The following is an 11,294-nucleotide window of genomic DNA, read 5'->3' on the forward strand; positions in this document are numbered from 1 at the left end:
ATAATAAAGTATAGTTTATAATTAAAGTCTTATGTCCTTAACAGAAAATTATATTATAAGCATTTAGTTAAAAATGTTAATACCTTTATTCCAATAATTATTTTATGGATTATCTTTATAGGTACTCGTATTTTGGTATGTTACTGTAATTATTTGAGATCATAAAAAGAGAAAGATATTTGAATAGATTTTAATCTTATAATTTTTAAGAAATGTAAAATACATTTAATAACGAAAATAATTAGGTATCAAAAACAGAAGATATGAGTATATGATTTTAATTGGAGACGGTCAGCCAATACAAAATAATTCACGATATTAAGGAATTATATTAGGTATAATTTGAAATTTAAATTAAACTAAAAAATTAAAAATTAATGTGGATCTACGATTAACTTTTTTTTATTTGTAAGAAAATGAAACTTTTTAGTAAATTTTCAAGCTTAAAGTATCTACCTATACAAATTCGAAATTAAATAAGCCTAACCTATGCTAAACTTGTTTTTAATCCATTTGATTTCTTTATTTTGTTGTAATTTGAAAACGAATCATCGTTAAAACATGGCATTTTCACACAGTGTTTTTACATAATTTTATATTCAAGGTTAGGTATAGATAATTTTCAAAAATATTGACTCTGTGTTATTTATTTATTTTAAATTACTTTTCTATGATTTTAATAAAAAAAGCTATTCGTTATTGCTGTACCGAAATAACCAAAAATGTGTTTTAAAGCCCAACATGAGTTTATTATATTATAATTATATAAATAAAGAATAAAGAATTTATAGAAATTATAAGCTAAAAAAATGTATGACATTTTAAAATTTGCAACTAGGGTTTTAATATTTAATACACTATTTCTTATAAGTTGTTCATATTGGAATTAAGAAAATCTATAAATCATACAAACACTATCATTATTTTTTATTTACATTTGATGAACTTTAAGTCTTTAAATTTGGACAAAATTAGGTAGGTACCTATTTTTACAGTGATTATCGATGTTAATTATTTTGTTATATTTCAAAAACATGATCAGTGGGGTCTTAAGACTTTTACATATATTATGATTTTTACTATAAATAGGTACCTACGCAATAACATTCAAAAAATATGTTGATTAATTTTAAAATACATAAGCTATCAATTTATATCATGGACTTATTCACACCGCTTTATAGTATTTATAGTAAAGTTGCTGTATTAACTCATCATTATTGTAATAATTATTTGTTAATAATATAATTAATGTAATAGTTCTGCAAAAAAATATATCTATCAACTTTAATAGAAGTGACTTCATAGTCACCTTAAACCAAAAATAAATTATGAAATACATTTTGGGTATATACCTACCTATATGGTATAAAGGTATTTTATACCTAGAAAATTCCTACCTAAAACCGTTTTTCGTGTACAATGGTAATTAATATAGGTTTGAAATCAAATTTGACACACCTACTACTCTACACCCAGAGACGGATTAAAGGAGAGGGGAGGGGGCATCTGCCTCCTGGCATAAGATTTTATAGATGCAAAGTTTTGAAATAATGTAGTACCATTTGAAAAAACTATTTGCGATTATCTACGATAGTGTACACGGCGCTCGAACTCACATACGCGCTTCCACGAATTTACCGATATCCGAATTACAAGGAATAACTACAGCCGCAGTGTCCAAGCAAAAATAATAATTTTATTATTAAGCTACTATAATATAATATACTACCTATATAGATAATATATTTTATAATATTTTCCAAAGTTAGGTAGTTTATTTCCTAATACTGAAATTGCATTAATATTGTATTATACTCTAATACTCTACTTATATCTAACTGTTCCGACGAAAGATCGTTTACAGTCTTAAAAAGAGTCAAGAACTATTTGCTATCTCCTCTTTTAAAAGAAAAATTAAATTCATTCGCTTTTCTTAATTTTATTCAAAATGTTTTACTTGAATCTATGTCATGGGATGAATATATTGACCAATTCGCTAAATAGAAATCAAGAAAAGCATTTTTTTTAAATATTATAAATAACAAAAATAAAATAATTTACTTACATAATAAATCCCAGTATTCTGTAAAGTAGTTTTAATTCATTAATTTAATTTGAATTTGAATCATGTTCACAAAAATGTTATTTTATTAAATTTATTTACATTAATTTAATTGAAACATTTATAATAGGTAATTATTGTTTATATGGTAATATTAAAAAAAGCGGGCAAGTGAGTACCGCTCTGCTGTACATTAGGTGCCGTATGGATCATTGTTATATATTATAGGAGTGTTAAATTTGAATCCAATGATAGTTATCATTGTATACGAAAAACGATTCTGAACGAAGATGATTTGTCAGCCTAGGATATAATTTCTAGTGGTTGGTGAAAAAGGTGGTTTATGTTTTAATGGCCTGAATACAACAAAATTTAAGTTCTTTTATAATAATTGTAAGTTAAACTTATGAAAAACCTTGTATTGAATTTTCAACTCTTAGCTACTTATACAAAAATTTTTATGAAATATATCTACAAAATAATTTGCAAATATTCATGGTTATGACGAATTTTTGTCAATATTTGAACTTCAAATGCTAATAAAAAAAAATTGTGCCTATGTATTCTTATAATTTTTTAATCACTATAATAATAACTTATGAGGAACTTTGCATTAAATTTTCAAGTATTTTGATAGGGCCAAAAAGATTTTACCGACACATAAAAAAACAATTTTCAGAAAAATTGAAAATTTCAGTTGTCTATAAATAGCTCAAAAAAAGTCAAAATATTTTGAAAATTAAATCAAGTAAATAAAATGCCAATCTAAATAACTGGTAAAATTTTCAAGTATCTACGACTTATACTTTTTGAATAATAACAAATATTTAAAATCGTTTGAGGATAAATCGTTATTTAGCGCGGTTTTGTAAAAATTTAAATTTCAAACACTCATAAAAATTTTTTGTCTGAATCCGGTAGAGTTTTTTTTACAGATATTTGAAGAAAAATGTATGGAGAACCTTGTACCAAATTTTCAAACCTTAGTTATAAAAGAAAAAAATTTTATGATTTTTCAACTTCAAAATTACTTACAAATTTTCGCGTTTTCGACAGATTTCGTAAAAATTTGAATTATAAACTCTTATAAAAAAAAATTGTGACTAACGATTTTTAATTTTTTTTAGCTACATTAAAAACAACTCATAAGGAACCTTGTATTAAATTTTCAAAACTTTTTGGTCATCCAAAAATTTTTTATCGACACTTTAAAAAAAATTTCTCAAAAAAATCGAAAATTTCAGTGGTCTATAAATAACTCAAAATTTTTTGAAAATTAACTATATACGGATACCACTGACATTAAAATTTGGTGAAAATTTCAAGTATTTTCAGTGATTAGTTTTTGAATTACAACCATAAAAAAATCGATTTGGTCGAAAACTGGTTTTGCGTAAAAATTGCCGTTTTTCTGTAATTTTTTTTTTGTTTTTCTCGATTCTTTTGAAAACTGTTGAAAAATGTTAACTTTTTACCTCTATAATGCACCAAGGATGTTCACTTTTACATCGGAAACCACCCCCATAGTTTGAAATTGGAGCATTATTTCGACTAGTTATGCTGTACACAGACACAAAAACAAAAAAAAAAAAAAAAAACACACACCATTGTAAAATCAATACATTCATCACTTCGTTCAGAATCTAAAATTGTTAACATATTATTTCATAATATTTAATAAATACCAAATTGTAGTAAAAAAATTTTATTTTTATAAAAAAAATAGTTCTTGATTTTAGGTAGGATTGCCTAGGGGTGCAAAATGTCTTTATCCGGCCCTATCGACATCTTATCTTAGTTCGACTGAAACGGAATAATAATATATAAAATAATGTATTTTTGTTAAAATATACTGTTGTATAAAATTTTTATTTTTCATAATTTTTTAATGATTAATTTTGCTTTTTATATAATTATTAGTTAATTATGCTAAGTTTAAAAAATTTTTTTTCTTCCAGAAAATTGAATAATGGCCAATTATCGGGTTCTATTCAAAATACTACTAACGTTATTTTCGGTAATTGTCTTTCTAGTCAAAGGATGGTGCCAGTTAACCCATTTAAAAACTATGCTATTAAAAGGTATAAAACTGTAATTGAATAAATGCATTTGTCAAATTATGTGATATAAACTTCAGATTATTAGCTTAATAAATTTGATTGTATTTTTTTTTTTTTTTTTTTTTTATAAAAAAAATATACATTTAAAATTTTATTTTACTTCACATTATTTCAATTAGATATTGAATTCTAAATTATCTATATTATAAATAATTTAGAATAATGATAATAATAATAATAATTTACTATAGGTATTATAGTCTTATGAATATAACAATGTTTTATTTGTGTGATTATATTATAACACAACAAAAACTCTTCGTAAACTATGTGAAAAATGGCTAAGTAAAAATGTACCCAATAGATCTTTAAGCACAATAAAGATGTGATATCACGAATAAATGCTAAGTACCTATATTGAATTTAAATACCTAAACTTATTTTGTTTCAAGAATTTATTTACTTGGCGAGGAATTATTTAGAATAGTTTATAAATATTAATAATAATACTTTTTAAATAATAGTAGTATATAGACCTTCGACATTTAATTATTTTGTGTTCTTTGTTTCTTTAAAGAAATAATACCTCGCTAATACCTCGGCTTAATAAATCTTGAAACAGAATAAGTTTACTTAAATTTAATATACCATAGCATTTATTCGTGATATCACATCTTTATTGTGCTTAAAGATCAAATATTTTTTTTTACTTAGCCATTTTTACACGTAGTTAAAGAAGGGTTTTTGTTGTGTTATCACTAATATGTATCATCAATGCAAATAATAATAATAATAACGATAATGATAATGATATCTATAATTGTTTTAGTTTTATTTTTCTAGAATTATTAGGTATATATACATCTTTACCACCACGAGGCTATAAAAAAAAATTAAGATTATTATTATTATTTTAATTATTATTTATGGCAACGACGATGCTAGAAACGGCTGCCGTGGTTCTGAATTTAATATGAATTTCCATTAAAAAGTTCGTACTTTTTCATTTATAACTTCATTTCTAAAAGAACGATTTTGATAATTTTTTACCAAAACACGTTTTACACAATACTTCTGATGTTTTGGAGTTAACTAGGAGTTAATTGATGTATTAGAAAATTAGTTATGTTGTGTAACAAATTTGTCTGTATTTTACACAGTTTAAATGGGCAACTTCTGCTTCGAAATACTATAGGTACATACACGGTCGTGCAGTTATTTTTTTTTTTTACTTGGCTCGTGCCATGACTGTGACACTGGATGTACCAAGTAGTTGCTGAGAAGCATAGGAAGACTTTATGCATACATATTTTTTTCTAAAAGTATCGGTTAAAAATATAGCTGCCGATATAGGTTATGTATTTTATTGTATTAACCATATTTATTTTATTCATCGCGAAATCATTGCCATTGCTCGCATTTATAAATATCGAAAAAAGAGTGTTAGGTAATCATTTTTTCCCATTTATGAACATGTATAATATATATATATTATATATATATATATATTTGATTTATCACTTAAATGAAATATTTCAAAATAATACATTTTATGAAATTTTAATACATTATGTCAAAGCAATAACATGATTTTACTATTTATAATTAAACTAAAATTAAAATATAATATACTAATAAAGTATTGATTATAAGGGGAAAATATTATTATTAATTATGAAATATTAGCAATTAATTCTGCAGAAGTAAAATAAACACGAATAGGTAGATTTTTTTTATGGCAAGCTTATTAATTATATATTAATTGATTTGAATTTAACCTTATTAATATATTATAATTCTTATATGTGTAGTGGTAGATTTAATCAATATATATATATTAAACATATTTATATAGGTAGTATAATATGATGTTAAATGTTTATACTTTAAATTTTATTATATTCTGTGGTATTGTTTTAATTTTAGACGAGGTGAGTACTGTTCCTGCTGTCAATAAAATAGAAAATTTGACTGCTCCCAAATTTAAAAATCTTGATAGCATGTACAAAACAGTGTCAAAGTACACAGAAAATATGATAAAATTGAAATGTGAAGCTGAAGGTAATAATTGTTAACTTTATTAACTAATAAGAATAGGTAGTGGTCGTCAGAATTTTCAATATCAACTTATTTAATTCGAATAAAACACAATGTATTTTCATTTACGTTGTATAATATAATGAATAATTATGAATTATGATAAATCTCATTGTTTATGCAGGTAACCCTTTACCAAACATAACATGGTATAAAGACGGAGTCACGCCACCTCGACGTCAAATTGGTGGTAATATCACATACATTCAATGGGCCATAATACTGGAGGATTTAACAATATTGGATTCCGGTAATTACACGTGTGAAGTGATCAACGAGTACGGATTTATAGATTTCATTTATAAAGTCAAAGTAAAAAGTAAGCATATAGATAAATACCTATCATTACATCGTTTAGTAATGAATAGAGCTTGGATGTATATGTATTCATGAAACCAAAATATGTGCTAAAAACTCAAAATATTTATTTTACTAACATAGTTTATTTATATAATATATCCATTATCCATATGAGATCTTAAAGAAACAAATTATATTTTAAATAGTAAAATGATTAAAAAAAAGTACTAAAAATTATAAAATATAAATAAAAAAAGCTATAAAATAAAATAAGAATATTTATTGTCTTGATTGCAATGTTTGATAACATGCATTTTAAATTTTAAATGTTCAATTCTGGTGATAATTGGTTGTGGCGGGAGGCTTAAATCCGGGTACCTACCTACACATTTTTAAATGTTTGAATACGGCTATAGGAGCTTTTAAAAATATATTTTTGACTGTAGATATTAATTAGTCTTTTTTTGTAAATTTCGATAAGATGGTTACTGCTATTCGGTGAAATGCGTGTGCTAAATACGTTAAATGGATCATTTTACCGGCTTTTATCATTTAAAGTACGGCATCAGATACAAATAATAATACATTATAATGCAAAACTACATTAAGCCATGATAGTGTACTATACTCATTACTCATATAGAATTATTAAAAAGTCGTGCAATAGTTTGGTGGTTACATTTATCAAATTGTTTACAATAAATATATAAATAATAAATTGTAAATGAACAAATTATCGAAACACGTAAAAACGTGTACTCGTAGTAAAATAAAATATAGGTAGTTAATTTCATTGGAAATCTTTCCAAACAAATTAATTACTTACCTACCTAAATTAATTTATCAAGTTGCAGTAAAAATAAGTATTTACATTTTACATACAAATCTGAGCCCTAGAAATAAATTATATTATAACATTTATATGATTTGAAAAAATAAACAATAAATATTGAAACTAATTTTACGAAATTAATCAAAGATTATTATTAACAGAAAGAAATAAAAAAAGGCAACCCGATGTCACCACCTTGGAACACACCAACGCATCGTTTAAATGTAATTTAATTTCGGATCGTTTAACACCTAAACGATGGTTGCATCATGAACCTAGATTCCAGAATGTGAACGATGTAAATTTAAATTACGGAACTCCCATACAGGTACTGAAACACGACTTTTAAAAGAAAGTGCTACGCTATGTCGGCTGTGATATTTGATTGTAATTATGTACAAATAAAAAAATATATAGTACACAAATTATGTACAAATCGGGGCTTACAAATATTTTGATTTATAGAGACAGTGCTCCTTCATGAGACATTCAATGCAGCAATGGAATAATAACCCACAATTTTGTAATATTTGAATTAGTGATATTAATGACATAGTTGCTCTAACCATACCATTCAATTCATAGATAGTAAATTCAATTTTCCCTTCATATTTATTAAAATTATATGTGCTATACTGCTATATATGTTATGGTAAATAACGAAAAATAAAAAATAACGTAATATACAGATAAACATAGAAAACATCCATTTTTATTTTACAAGGGTGGATTTTACACTACAATTACCGGTAATTTACGATAAATAATTGAAGAATTGATAATTAATGTATCTGTATTACGTTTATCCAACGACCCGGCAGGGTCGCGCTAAGTATATAAAAAAAAAACGCCTTAAAATGAACGCATCGGCAATCACAACGCTCGACAACTGCCGGGTATAATTACAGGAAGCATCTGAAATCACGAAAAAAAATAGTTGACAATGCATACCTAATTTCTTGTACAATAATTTAGTTTTACAATGCACCAATCTTATTGGAAATGTTCCGTAGAAGTGCATGCTGCACTTTTTAATCCGATCTGAACATTATAAATGGAGTTATAGCCAAATATATTATGAATTTTTATGGCAAAAAAAGAAAATGTTATTCGATAATATTCCCTGCGGCCCGCATGAAGATCCCCGCCCACTGAGGAGATACACACACACACTTACCGTACGCGCGTGCTTTGTCACAGCGTTTGGGGTGGCGGTGTTTTCAGTTAATACGTAACGGCTCGCGTATATTATCATTTATCAATATTGTTCTTTCAATATATAATGCTACAAGTATTACTCTGGTCCAAAAATTTCCAAAATAAAATGAATAACCTAATAATTAATCAAGTTCCAACTACAAAATTAAAAATTAATTCAATCTATTATCGAGTGCATTCAGTTATATGTCATCATGGGGACCAAATGACCGAGGGCCATTATACAAACTTAATAAGGCATCAAAATAATTGGGTAAGGTGTAATGATACTCAAATAAAGTATGAACGGTGGCCTCGGGGGGGGGGGGGGAAAGATATTTACATTATATTTATGGAAAAAAATAATTAAAAACTTAAATGTTTGATATATAATAATACATATATGACATTATAATATTTAATAATAATGATTACCACAACAACAACAATAATAATAATAATAATAATAATAACATAAAAAAAATTAGTGATATCCCAACAAAAACACTACGCCAAACTCCGTGTAAAAAAACGCTCAGTATAAAAAAAATCCACCTCAAAAAGTTGTGATATTATTTTATAGCTATGTATAAAATATTTAAACTATATAGGAATAGATATATTATTATAATTTATGTTAAAATTCATTGCTTATAAATTGAACTTAGCTGGTGACTTTAAAATTATAACACTTAATTAGTAGGTAATTTATAACAATTAATTTATATAACACTTAATTAGTATCACTTATTTTCAAAGATAACATGTATACTCAATACGAAATGATTTCTCATGAGTTTTAAATAATGTCACCAGCTAAGTTCAATTTATAAGCAATGAATTTTAACATAAATTATAATAATATATCTATTCCTATATAGTTTAAATATTTTATACATAGCTATAAAATGATATCACAACTTTTTGAGGTGGATTTTTTTTATACTGAGCGTTTTTTTACACGGAGTTTGGCGTAGTGTTTTTGTTGGGATCATGTATACAAGTATTTATGACATCTTTATTTTGTTAATAATTTTAATATAACAAATTGTTTAAGACATTTTAATAGTTAATCACAAAACGGGAATTATGAATAATCTGTGACTGCATATGGTCAATTAAATCAATCTGTGAACGAGAGCTAAGAGCATTATGTAAAATTAGTTTTGAAACCTTCTTCTCTTTTAGATTTGGATTACTTTTTTTTTGACAGTGTAAGCAAAGACTTAAATACGCAATTATTATTTTATTTGTACAAATGTAAAATCAAAATATAAATTTACATTAACCATAATGCAAACTTTGATGATTTTAAGTGATCCAAATGACAATTGTACTCGAATAAACTTAAAAATGCTTTCTTGTCATCACGATGTTGTTTAATCATTCAAGATAAAAGATCATCAAACTTTTTCTTCATACCATTTTCATTCATATTTAAAAAATAACATAAATATTAAGTATCTATTTAATAATGTTTTTAAATAAACATATTAGTAATAAATACTAAAAAACAACACGCGTGCCAAATGACAATTACGATAGCGTCTGCAGACTCTTGAAATCAACAAAATTTGAATATTATGCAACATATCTTTCCTTAAAAAAAAATTAAAAAAAAAAGTATTTTGTATATTACTTTACTTAATGGCTATGTTAGGATTATTTGTATACATAAATGATTTAATTTCATTAGTCATAATCACTTGGAGAATATCGCTGAGGCAGTTTTCTAGATCTAATGGGTCTGGGTGTTTTATTTATTATTGTAGGATCTAAATTTTGATTTGCACCAACTGTTTCGACATTTTCAATATTTTCGTTTAATTTCTAGCGGTTGTAAGTGAAATAGAATTAATCGCTGGTGTCAGTGATTTATCAATAAGTACCTAATTGATCATTATGCCTTTTCCAAATAGTTCCATCATCGAGCTCTACTTAATGCGTATTACAACTAACGGATTTAATAATTTTACCTTTTTGCCATTTATTGTTATTATTCCTATAATCTCTAGCTAAGACATTATCGCCTGTATTAGATGATACAGTCCTATTATATCATCATTGTTTAATTGTGATATTTTTTGTTCAATGACCACTTCACTTGTATACGGCATTAATGCGTCAAATTTTAAATGTATTGATCGATCTAGCTAGCGTTTCTTGTGTTGTTGAATGAGGTGTATTACGGTAAATTAAAAGAAATTTATTTAATTGGGATTATGCAGTTGAGAATTTTTTAAAGAAATTTTTTATTATTTTAACTGCCGATTCCCCACAACCGTTAAATTTGGGTGAAATGGTGCGCCTGTCATGTGTCTTATGCCTAGATTTTCGCAATATGCTTGAAATTCAAAACCTGCGAAACATTAATTTACGCCGTCTGATGTAATTGTTTTTGGAATGCCATATCGTGCTATAGTTTCTGAAAAGTTTTGAACAACATTATGTGCTGTCATAGAATTTACTTGAAATACTTCTAACTATTTTGTGGTTGCGTCAACAATGATAAAGAAATATATTTTTTTGAAATGGTCCAAGAAAATCGCAATGCACTCTAGTCCATGGGTTTTCTGGCCATTTCCGCCAAAATCTTTCATACTGGAAGAACCCATATTATGACATGAATGAAATTCGCTTACTATATTATTTCAAAATTTAACTAGTATAATAACACGGTAACCCTATAATATGTATCCCGCATCATCTTATAATATACGATCTTGAATTGGTCCTGAACCAA

At 25.7% G+C, this 11,294-nt stretch overlaps 1 protein-coding gene across 1 annotated transcript; it reads left to right on the plus strand.

The window, feature by feature from the left end:
- Nucleotides 1–4,036: 4,036 nt before the first annotated feature.
- On the plus strand, nucleotides 4,037–7,952 carry LOC126551558 (fibroblast growth factor receptor-like 1). Its single transcript, XM_050205278.1, has 4 exons — nucleotides 4,037–4,146; nucleotides 6,052–6,186; nucleotides 6,347–6,541; nucleotides 7,516–7,952. Exons 1-4 carry the CDS (start codon nucleotides 4,134–4,136, stop codon nucleotides 7,701–7,703), a joined length of 531 nt encoding a protein of 176 aa, XP_050061235.1. The 5' UTR covers nucleotides 4,037–4,133; the 3' UTR covers nucleotides 7,704–7,952.
- Nucleotides 7,953–11,294: the final 3,342 nt, after the last annotated feature.

The sequence above is a fragment of the Aphis gossypii genome, chromosome X (genome assembly GCF_020184175.1).
Source record: "Aphis gossypii isolate Hap1 chromosome X, ASM2018417v2, whole genome shotgun sequence".
In the NCBI taxonomy this organism is placed as follows: domain Eukaryota; kingdom Metazoa; phylum Arthropoda; class Insecta; order Hemiptera; family Aphididae; genus Aphis; species Aphis gossypii.